Here is a 12,649-nt window from a genome sequence, read left to right on the forward strand (position 1 = left end):
GAGACAATGGCAGGGCTAACGAGCTGACAAGGAGCAGGTGTGAGGAGACAACGAGGGAGCCAAGGGGAAAGGAACACACACAAGAGGGCAACAGAGGACAACAGAAAAAACAGAGAAATAACATAAAACTAGAAACTACAACGAAATAGGAATTAAACCAATAAAACTAGAAAACAAGGAGCAAAGTAAAGCACAACATAACCAAAACCATGACACTGTTGCCATAACGACCAACAGACAGACAAACAAATGGACAGACGGATACGGAAAACAAATAACCTAAAAAATGAACAAGAACATAAAAACAATGGAGAAATGTAGAGAATACAATTACTTCACAGTATATTTACATAAATAGTTGTTGCATTGTTGTTTGTCGCAAAGTACAACAGAAAACTCACCCGAGGGCGTAGGGGTAGATTTGTGTGTTTGTTTATATGTGAAGGCCTGTTATTGACTGTTCAACGGTCTGGGGACTGAAACTGTTGCAGAATCTGGTGGTTCTGCTCCGGAACCTTCTACCAGAGGCCAGCAGATCACTGGCAGACAGTGGCTCTGATATATGGCGACCCTCTGTGGGTCACACACACAAGACAAGTCCCCGTGATTTTCTTTTCTTCACCGCTCTTTGGAAAGCCTTCCAGTCTGCAGCAGTGCAGCCAGCAGACCACATTGAGATGCAGCTTGTCAGCACGCTCTGAATGGTTCCTCTGTAAAATGTGGTGAGGATGGGAGGGGGAGCTGAGCAGGAACCGCAGGCGGCCCTCTTTTCACCAGAACTCCTCTGTATGATTGTTTAAGGACAATCATTGGCCATAACTTCTGTGTAAACTGTGTTTCTGTTTTCTTCTGATTTTCAGTTGGTTCGTCCATCAGGTTTTCAGATTCTGGTCCATCTTCTTTTATGCGCAGTGGCTCTGATAGAGTTAAGGAACACAGAAAGAGTGATATGTTGAGAAAAAATTCTCAAGTTGTTTATATCATAAAGCACTGTCTCATTAAAGTGGGTAAAACACGGATTGATCAGTGTGTCAGTGGGTTGAATTTTTCCACAGGTTTTAACGTAGCAGAGCCACAGGTGAGGCTGCATTGGACTCATTTTGCTCTACTTCTACTTGGATTAAAACCCAAAGGATCTTTGAGCGGCTCCCGCAGCCCTGATTTATTAACCAACCTCTATATGCATGCACACTCACACAAAGGCATGTGCTGAAGGTGTTAGCAGAGCTCAAATAATCCTGGCAGGTGCCTGGTTTTTCATTGTCCCACTGAGAAAATCCTGAATACTGATGAAAGTGAGGGAGAGAGAGCGAGTGTTTGTAGGTTAGTGAAAGATTGCTGTGGCTGTGGATAAGAGGATTTGGGTGGAATTAGTGTCATTCCTCTATCTCCACGAGGAATAGATTCATATCAATTTTAATCAGAGATAGAACAACAGAACTGGAGACAGAGCAGGCAGATTCACAAGCAGAGTGAAGAGGAGTGGACAGAGAAGAAGGAGATTTCAGAAGAGGGAGATATCTGAGAACATGCCTCCAAGGTTCCCTCATGTCTTTGCCCTGCTGTGAAGTTTCCCTTTCAACCAGGGGCTCCGCAGAGGAGGAGACGACCAGCCGCTGTGGGATGTTGGACCAGAACCTCTGGCCCTGAGCGTGGATGGTCTGGCTGTCGATTCCTGGAGGTGGAGCAGGGAGCGGCTGGGATGCTGCAGTTGTGTCGGATTTGGCAGGGAGACCTGTGAAAAATGAAGGTGGACGTGTTGACTTGCCTTACTCTGATAGCGGCCGGCTTTGTTGCCATGGTGACCTGCGGCCGCAGCTCCAACCGCAGGAGACAGAAGGAGGTTTTCCTCGGAGAGAACAGCAAGTTCAAGTTTGGAGGGTGAGAAGGACAGGTTCAAGTGATTGAGATTTCAGAACTCCTCCTTTAGTAGAACTGTTCCCTCTGACTAGATGACTTGACTTGAATACACTTGATACTCTCATTAAAATAAAATAAACAACCACAATATTTATAGCAAAAAATAAGATGTTAATCAGTCTTTAAGAGATATCTTTGTATGCATTATTACCGACTTAAAATTTAGACCACTTGTTACTCTTGCATTATGAGTCGACTTGTAACCTGTAAAGTTTGAGACACGGAAAGTAATGACTTGGTCCCACCTCTGTCCTTTAGCACAGTGAATAAAACATCCAGGAAGCAGTGGCAACAACAGTGGCAGATGGAGACATCATATCTCTCTAATCTCCCTCAAAGTGAACCATAAAGCAAACATAAATGCCACGTTTCCATTATGTTACATCTCCTGTTTGGGATTTGACAGATGCGCTCCAACCACATCGCATCAGTCTGGCGGAGCAGGGTTTTAGAGGCGCTGAATGGAGAATTAGCTTCAGCAGCTGTCAAAGCTGGACTCTAGAACTTCCAATTTCTGTGTTTCATTCAAACCAAAGCTGAAAAGGTTCACCCAGTGCTAATTAGGGATATAATCATGTTGTAAATCTGTGAGCGTTTGACATTTTTACGCAGCTAGAGATAAAAAGTAGTAGAGTTTTTATCAGGCTTGATTTTACTGGAAAATTAGCAAACAGGAAGAACAATATAGTGAGATATAGACTAATTGCTTAATGAATAAACCTTGGTGGTACTTTATCAGGGAGCTTAGAGTATCTACATGAAAGATAGACATATAATACTGCATCTTTTGTGTAACTATATACCTGATTTGTATGATTAGAAAAAATTTATTGTACCTAAAGTAACTATATGAAAGCAACAAAAAATGTACTTTTAGATTGATAAAATGATAAGTACAGTAGGATGAAAATATTCTAAATGTTAGCTAGCATTTAGCTAGAATCTAAATGTTAGCCATCTAGCTAATAGTAGCTAGATGGCTAGCTGTGGTAATCATGATATTTTCTATAGGCTCATTATATTGTCATGTTTAATTTATGGCAGTTTATTTCATTTTATAGTAATTCTGTTTTTTTATGTAACTCTGCTTGACATTTTCTAAAAAACTCTCAACATGTAGCAGAAAAGCTAAAGTGTAGATAAAGTTTTTTTGCCAAGCTTAAGTCAGTCAGTATAAGCATTTTTCCCTTTTTTATAGTTGGAAGGCTTGTTAATAGATAAAAAAAATAAAAAACATACCAGTAAAATGCATGGGCATAAAGTATTTTTATGCAGCTTAGCATGAGCTAATAGCAAGTTCTGTGATTTCCTGTAAAAAACACAGCAAAGATTCCTGATTTAACTTCTTTATCATATAAAAACCTGTTGGAAGTTTCACAATGAGTCCATTTCTCATTTTCAGTCAGTATGTGGTCATTTTTTTTTTCCTCTTGTCGGCTTTTTTCTTCCTCTCCTATTGTCCGTTTTAAGTGCAAAGATTCCAACTTTTATGTTTTCACATTTTGATAAATAATGTATAAATAACTGTATAAATTCCAGTACAATTATGAAGAGTTTTTTTTTACAGTATTAAAAAGTTCCAATAGAAGTACAAAACAAAACCTGCTTTTAGACACAAAGTCAGTAATCATAATAATGGCTCTATGTCTGATTAAACATTACTTTATTACAGACACAGTTTGGTTCGGTGTAATAAAAAGCACCTTTTACTGCTTGTTAAGCTGATAGCAGAGGCCCAGCATGATTGGATGGAAAATATACGTAAAAGCATTGTTGTTTTATTTAATGGCCCTGTTGCAGCTTAAGATAACAGGTCTACCTTGACCTATAAGAGAACCAAGCCTTCAGTGTTAGAAAGTCACATGATCACAAACTACAGAGCTGTTGGAGGAGAGTAAAGCAGAAAACCAACTCTGCATTAAATCCAAGTCCAAAATAAAACCTGAAGTCTAATCAAATAAAATGAATCGGCTTTTTTTTTATTAGTAAGGTTTTAATAGTTTTGTTTTTTTATTCGAATTTAGTTTTATTTAGCCGTAACTACATTTTTCTAGTCCTGTATAGTAGCTATTATTTCCACTGCTTAGTTTTAGGTGTTTGTTTCTAGTCTTAGTTTTAGTTTTATGTCAGCTGACTTTAACTGAGTCAAGCGGACAGCGATGTAGCCAGAGTCTAGAACAGAAGTATCTACAGAACATCTCCTCTGTCTGTGTAACCTGTACACTGTAAAGGGTCAGTCTGAGCGCCTCATTGGGGTCAGATGTGTTATACAAAGCAATTAGTGATTGGTGATTATTAACAAATAGAACTTGATGGAGAATTTAGGTCTTTTCAAAGCTGATTTAAAAGCAGTCTAGCAAAAGAAGCACAAATTAACACAGAACCAGAACCAGAGCAAAATCACTCCAAACTATTCATGTTTATCTGTTACACAGTGCTTCCACCAGAGGTTTGGGGAAATTTGTTTTTCTTAACAAAAGGTTTCAAAGACAGTTATTCTGCCTGTTTTATCCTCAATTTGTTCTCCTTTAATGTGTTCATTTGTTTCATTTCCACTATTTATATAGCTCATGGTTCTGCTTCATAAAACAGGAAACAGGTTAGAGGTCCTGTTTGTGTCCGTTTCCTATTGTTATAAATGTCCAACATCTGTTTAAGAGACTTTTTACTGCTTAGTTCTAAAGTCTAAGATCAACAGCATAAATGGACCTTTGGGGCCTTTTTTTTAAAAATTACTGCATCAATGCATGATGACATGAAGGCCATTGATCAGCCTGTGGTTCTGCTGAGGTGCTCTGGAAGCTCTGGTTGCTTTAATTATTAGTCCCCTTCATCTCTAATGAGGCGTGAAGGGTTCTGAAATGTTCTGATAAATGGTCCCCCAAGCAGAGCGGACTTTAGAAAACCCACTGAACCAGAACCAGCAGATGGCCTGAAAGCACAGGTCTTCACTGACTGTGGAAACTTAAATCAGCAACATGGATTCTTTGCCTTCAGACTCTGAGGTCGTGTTTTCCAGGAAATCCAAACTGGAAAGAGGAGTTTGGACAGCTTGTTAAATGGCCCCCCTTTTAACCTGTGTCGGTTTTTTATTTGATCCGAGACAAAGAAAAATAATTTTGCATTTAAAAGAAACAGTTATCTCATCTAAAGGCCTTCCAGCCATAAAATAATTAGCAGGCCCAGTCTGCTGTTTGGATTTTAGAAAGTAACCTAAAACTTTCAAACAATTTGAGAGGAGCTAACTGAAAATTAGGAACATTTTAAATACTAACAGGTTCAATTCATATCCAAAAAGACTAGTTGGCATTGGAGAAATCTCTCCTTCAGAGCCGCGGTGGATTAATATTTGAACTAAAACAGCACTGATGTCAGACAGACCTGAAATCTGAGCGGTTATGTAGCTCCTGCTGTAGGTGGAGAGTTGTGTTACACCTGTTGTCACGGATGAATTGAAGTGTTAAAAGCCGCTGCTATGCTGCCCTCATCTCTTCCAGTCTGATTATCAGGATCCTCATCTGATTGTGGTATGAAATACGGGCCTCCACCAAAAACCATGACCCTAAATCCCTCCCTGTTCTTCTTTGCTGTGAGTCAAACACATCAATATTCCTGACAAAAATCCAGTGGAGTTAAAAATTCAGATTGCAACAAACCGACCTGACTGAGTTCATGCTATTTAATGAGGGACATTTCCATCTGCAGAGGCGACACGCAGGGAAAAACTAGAATGTTGCCACATTAAGGCTGTTTGATTATATAAAATAAGATGTGAAAAACCAGTCAGGGTTTTTTTTTTTTGGACCTGCAGTAGGTCCAAAAAGGGCAGAAAGTTTTGCCATCAGAAACAGAATTTTAATTTTTCTATTAAATTTGCACTCACCTCATTTGAAACTGAATGAATTTGTTAAGCATGATGTGGAATGGGAATCCATGAATCTGTGTTTGATTACTCTGTTGCTTAAGGACCAGGTTGTCCGACTCAAACAAATCGAATATTTGAAGTGAAATAAAATGATAGAACTGACGGTAAAATAGATTTTTCAATAATAAAAGGCATTTCAAAGGAACTGAAAAGAGTTTCAAACCTTTCAAATTAGTCAAATTAACAAACTCAGTTAATTAAAATTCAATCTGAAAAACTCACACGAACAGAAAAGACAATTAGAATAAATTAATACAATCACTTTGTCTTTGGTGCTCAGACCTCAGCAGGAAACATAGAGCTGAATTTTGATAGATATGCATGAACAGAAGTAAAGAACAGGGCTGTTTCCCCTCCAGGCCTGAAACTGGTGGTGGAGTGGATTTTTGATGGATAAAAGTTTCTGCCCATATATATATTATTATTACAGTAAATTTGCTTACAATGTTAAGTGTAAATATAAAAGGATGTGTTTATCTGCTGAATTTTTAATTAGTTATTAGTAGTTAGTTTTAGCTGTTTCGCTAATTCTTATTTTTATCCCCAGTAACTCCTTAGTTATCTCCAACTCAGTGGTGTAACTCAGGTCTATATTCGGTCACAGTGCCTTGTTTTGCAGATATCCATGTTTTTCCTTGTCTTCTGACCCTAGTCACATTGACTGGAGAAGGTGGATTATATGGAAAACAATGGAAACACATCTACAGTAACTGCTTTTAATCAAATTGGAAATCTAACATAATTTCCGGACAAAATGCATCATCTTAACAAACATACGTTTCTAAATGTCTTCTTATTTGAGATTTCAAGCAACTTTGGGGGAAAAAAGCAACTGTAAAAAAAAGTCTGCATACTTTTAAAGACTGTTTATATGTTTTCCAAGTAGAACCACTCACATTACTATCTCAAAAGGGCAGCAGAAAATTAATGCTTGGCAGAGTAAATGAATAAGGTGGATACCAAGGAGCTGATTAAATGACCAAAATCATTTAGCATGCTTCTACTTTACTGTTAAATTCAACTCAAGAAAAAAAAAAAAAACATTTATGCAAAATAACTATATAATAACGTGGTAGTTTTGTTTTGAAGGGGTTTTATTAACTATAAGCAAATTACATCCTTGCTCCTTTCAGAACTCATTAATCACCTTTTAATTCACAATTACACTTAACCTGTTATATTTTCACTACTTTGGCTTATTGTCCTTATAGATTTTATAGTTTTGAAGCTCCTAACATTCAACCCCCCTTATTTACAGTATTATGATGCTGTGTTTTTGTTTTGTATTTGGGGTGTTTGTTTTTGTAAACTTCTATTTGCTGAATGGACACACAAACTTTCCCCCTGGAGATAACTATCATGCAGTAAAGTTTTTGCAGAATTTTCCATTGTTTTTATGCTTGATTCCTCTTTTTTTTTTCTGTCTGTCTGTCCTCTTATTTATCAGCTTTTGAACTTTTCTTACACTTGTTTTTTTTTATCAAAGCTCAGACTTTTTTTAAACAAGGTCTCAAATACCTAAAAAAAATGGTGGCACTTCTGATTTTATTGATTGTTAGTTACTTTAGAAGTCATTATTTCTTATGTGAAAAGGCCTAAATCAAAAGGAGGAATTCATTCCTGATTAATTTATGCTATTAATTTACTTACTGAGAACATTTCTAGATTAATATTTTTTTCCTTTATGTTTGCATTAAGGATAGGGTCTTAAAAACCATAACTTCTAACTTCACTCTTTGTGTTTTTGTTTGTATTCACATGTTAAAACATGTTTATTTCTAAACAAAAATCCACAAATGAGAGGTTGCCTTCTGTTTTCTCGTTTCCACAACACTTGCATTATGCAGTAACAAACCGTTTCATCTGTCAGCAAATCAAGCTTTGTCATTTTTATTACTGTTTGTTCACCTTTACACGGCATGCTTGCACATGTTTAAAGTTATTAAAGCTTAAATACACAGAGTTAATCCTGTAATTATAAGGCTTAGGTCCTCTCTTTATATCCACAGGTATGAAAGTCAAAAGCAAAACAGTTTTATTCAGTTTTGCCTGAGACCAAAACATGTATAATTTATTCATTTCTTTTTTATTACCTCAAGTTTCCCTGGTTTTATTTCAACTACACTACAACAATGTACCTTAAAGCAAGAAAAGTCACAGAACTTAGAAAAGCAAAAGTTTTTGTTTGCACAAATGTTGATGAATAAAACCCGTATCACACCTGCCATTAGGTTTGTGGTTTAGTAGAAAAAGAGAAAGAGCTGCAGGTGAGGAGAGGATTAAATGTGAAAACCACAATCTGTGAAGCCCGCAATTACACCTTTACCTTTGCATTTGCAGACGCATCGATTACAAGCTGAAGAGACAAGACAGCACCAAGACACTGCTGATAAAAAGTGAGCAGCTACTGAGGATCGAAGAGCACGACTTCGCCCTGAGGCCGGGCTTTGGAGGTCAGAACCAGAACATAATGATAGCCAAACATCTTTAGTTTAACTGACAATAGCTTTCCTCATTTCACCGCTGATCCCTGATGATTTAATCCACTCACTCACGCAGAGGAAATCACTCCCCAGCTGATGATGCCGGGGCTTTGATGATGGACAATAGGTCACTTAGACAACGGATATGTCAATCCAGAAATCAGCAGCTCTGACCCAGATATCACCAATGTGTGTGTGTGTGGGGGGGGTGTTAATGCAGTTTCAGAATACAGCAGTCAGCTCACTCTTATTGTGATTGGGACCTGCTTTGTGTCTGTGTGTGTGTGATGTATTGTGGTGTGAGTCGGGGGGATTCGTGAGCATTAATCTGGATTATATTCCAAGTCTGGAGCAGATGGAGGGGTGGGAAACAAAAGGTCAACTGCAACAAAAATAATTAAAGAAAAATATATCTAAAATATATATGCAAAAAAAAAAATAAATGCATTTTTTAATGAAGTTGTTAGTTCACTAAAACTGTTGTATCAAACAATTTAGATCAATTACAGCAGCTGTAATGATGTTAGAAGACCCATTTGCTACTTCCAACCAGTGTTAAAAGAATGGATGCTGTTCCTTAAGGTCAGACAGTGAGGACTAATTCCAATCAATCAGCATGAAGAAAGAAGCACTCAGTTCAGGAAATCAAGGAAGACTATTAAAAAAAAGCTTCTATGTTACTATGTCTGTCATGAATATGGATGGATGTCCCGGTTATTCTGACAGTAAGTGTTTTTACTTTCACATGAGCGATTGTCTACTTAGGGTTGACATCAGCCAGTCCAGGTTCACTTAGAAAATACATGTTAAGAATGTTTCTATTAGAATTGTAACAGAAGAGCTAATATTGTCCCCAGAGCCGGACTGGGAGATTTTTTCAGCACAGGAGTCAGTAATGTAACCAAGCCACCCTGGCCTGGTTACATGCTGCCCTTCTGAGGCTTTCTGAAGGTAAATCTGTGTTTTGCATGGTCCAATATTGTGTCACAAACCCAAAAAAAAACAATGTAGCAGTTTAATAATGGAGAAGCTATTGGTCAGCTTTATACTTATTTTATATATATATATATATATATATATATATATATATAAACTATTTTCTGACCATGTGTTTATTTATGAGCAACTATGCAGATTAACAAACATCTAGAAAAATAACACTATATTACTGTATATTGTTTTCCCTGTGAATCCCACATTGTTCCTTCTTGTTCAGTCCTAGCTGTATTTATCCATGCTGGGTCAGATCCTGACGTTTGAAAAAGGAGGCAGGGAAAGCAGAATAAAGCTAAATGCTGCTAGCAAAGCCTTTTTGATAAACCAGGTCCTGCAAAAGGACATTTCTTTCACCATTTATCTCTTTCTCTCTCCAATGTGTCTCAAACCCCTGCGACTCGATCCGTCAATCACCCGCAAAACTTCTGCGTTGTGGCGAGAGGTGGTGAGAAATACACCTCCTGACACCTCAGGTTGCACCAGAGCTGCGCCCAGAGCTCTCTGCAGAGGAGCTACTGCGCATTGACAAAACTTTTAACGAGAGTCAGTTGATGTGTTTGAATTCATGGGACGTATCCTTCAAAAGGCCAGATTCGACAGATGCATCCCATGAATTAAAACAGATTGATTACGTCATAGCACGGCGCCATGGCCTGGTCGGATTCCAAGACTCCTCGTTATGCGGCCTTAAAATGCGTCCTTCTTTTTGCCCGATTTGAAGGATGGATCCGATGTATCCTATCTATCCTAGGGTATCCCAGGATTCATTACGAGACCAAGCAAACCGGCTGCTCTATGATCAGAGGAAATGGTACTTGGCGCCGAACAGTGGTGAATATTGGAAGTTCAGTTTAATATAATATTAATTTGGAGGTTTTAATCTGTTACTGTGTAAATGGGTTTGGCTGTGATTTAAGGACAGATTCTTATATATCTGCAGTGTGGGGACTATAAATCTGATGGGGTTTAAATTTTTTTATTGTTGTTTTGCACAATTTGCTTAACTAAGTATTTGTTGTTGTTAAATATTAGAGATTTTACAGATACATTTTTTATAGAATAGAATAGAAAATCCCTTTATTGTCCCACAATGGGCAAATTAACAGCAGCAGAAAGATTATTAAAAATGGTCACACAAATGTGGACCTTAGAAAAATGTATAAGAATAACATAATAATGTAGAGTTAAAAAATAAACAGTAAAATACTGTACTGTAAAGTTTTTTAACAATATAAAACGGTGCACCTGGAGAATAAATAACCAATATACAGCTATGGACATTTTTACAATAATGGATATTTGAAAATAACAGCAACATCAGTTATATATAGTTAAAGCAGTGGGTGTTAAATATAGATAAACAGGTTATTGCACAGGGTGTAAAATAGTAATTCCACATCATACATTGCACCACATCATACAAGTTATTACCGTTGTAGTGTCACATTGTAGAGTATGGTTGCAGCAGGGATGAATGACCTGCAGTAGCGCTCCTTTTTACAAACAGGGTGTAAAAGTCTTTTTCTAAAGGAGCTGCTCAGCTCCTCTACAGTCTGGGCAGAGGGTGGAAGGTGTTGTCCATGATGGATGTACTGTAAGCTTGGACAGCACCCTCCTCTCAGCCACCTCCTCCATTAAGTCCAAAGTGCAGTACAGAAATGGCCTTTCTCACAGTTTGTTGCAACAACAGTGTAGAGGAGTGCTGATGCCACCACAGAGTCGTAGAAGCTTTTAAGCAGGACCCTGCTCACTCCAAACAACCTCATCCTCCTCAGGAGATGGACGCGTCTCTGGCCCTTCTTATACAGCGCGTCTGTGTTATTCACTCCATGCTAATGCTAAAAAGCTCTTTGTCACTGAGCAGGCAACTGTGCAATCATTGTCACACCTAGCAAAGCAAAGAAAGCACTCATCTAATAAACTTACAGTTGTACTTGACATCTTATATATCCTCCCATTAAGAAAATGATAAATTCACAGTAGTAATTGAAATATCACCAAACTGAAACCCATTTACTAAATTATAATTTAGTCAAATAAAATGTTGATTTTAAATTATTATTTTGAAAATGAATTCTAAAAATCTATCCCAGACAAATCAAAGCACCTTCCTCATGAACAATGAACCAGCATCCCTGCCAACAGGTGCAGAAGTGTGAATAACATTTGCTGAACATTACAGAAAACACCTGATATTACTGGCTGCCTCTAAATTTTACTCTACAGAGTTTTAGTTCAGGAGCTCCATCAGGAGCAATTTCATGATATCCACTTCTTATAATTTCTATTTACTTATTGTCAATTTCTATTTATTTTAATGTCAGCTATTATTTGACATCCCCCTTCCCCTAAACTTTCAAAACAAAAACGCATACATATTATCCTAACGTGTCCATTTTCTGTGGACACCTGTGATTCCTCCATATCAGGAGTCTTTAACGTTTTCCAGACCAAGGACCCCAAAACTGATGGCAAGATGGAGCGGGGACCCGCTAATTATATATAATGTATGGACTTTTGTTATATCAAACTGGTCCTATAGTCACTCTATTACATATGGAGTAATCTAACAAAAGTAATGTCTCCCTGGGATTATTAAAGTATTTCTGATTCTGATTCCTGGTTGAAAAAGCTCCTGTGTGTCTCTGAATGTGAGCATTGATGACTGAAAGACATCTTCTGCCTCCATTTATCTGTTTACTAGAGTGTGCTGAATTCACGTTGATGTGTATTTAAAGACATTTCAATTAGTGGAAAAAAATTGCAGGGTGGAATATAAAAAAAAAAGACTAATAAACCAAAACTCGCTGCCCCCCATGCAGTACCTCAGTGGACCCCCTAGGGGTCGCGGACCCCCTGTTGAAGACCTCTGCTCCATACCATCTCATTCAGAGCTTCTGCTGCATATAACCTCTATGTTGACCTGTATGCATGGGCATGGCTTTACAGTATAACAACCAGCTGTTGTTTTGTCACATATCTAAACATACACATACATAAACTATAAGTTTAAAGGATGAATGAAACAAAATCATTAAATTGAACCCAAATGTTTACCTACACTTATTTTTTTTTATCTGCAGCATTTAAAAAATCTAAACAAGCCATGAAAACAATATACACAGGATCCCTCTGAACTGAGGACAATAGTAATTTCTTTTTGTGACAGTTTCTTCCTTTTATCCTTCATAATATCATCTTGAACTTATTATTATATTTCCTTAACTCCAATGAAAGGTTGAGTTTGGCAGAAGTTGGACATTAAAAGGTATTTCAATCAGTGATATCATTTTAATCTGCTTAAGTCTAGAAATAAAGCTCTCTA

General features: G+C 37.6%; 1 protein-coding gene across 1 annotated transcript; it reads left to right on the forward strand.

The window, feature by feature from the left end:
- Positions 1-1,616: 1,616 nt before the first annotated feature.
- Positions 1,617-8,298, forward strand: LOC107103602 (gamma-aminobutyric acid receptor subunit rho-3-like; the record flags this gene model as incomplete). Its single annotated transcript, XM_015403374.1, has 2 exons — positions 1,617-1,881; positions 8,186-8,298. Coding segments are annotated over exons 1-2 (250 nt in total), but the record flags the coding sequence as incomplete, so codon positions are not given.
- Between the last annotated feature and the right edge of the window lie 4,351 nt (positions 8,299-12,649).

Source organism: Cyprinodon variegatus, unplaced genomic scaffold, assembly GCF_000732505.1.
Source record: "Cyprinodon variegatus isolate N-32 unplaced genomic scaffold, C_variegatus-1.0 Scaffold1486, whole genome shotgun sequence".
NCBI lineage: Eukaryota > Metazoa > Chordata > Actinopteri > Cyprinodontiformes > Cyprinodontidae > Cyprinodon > Cyprinodon variegatus.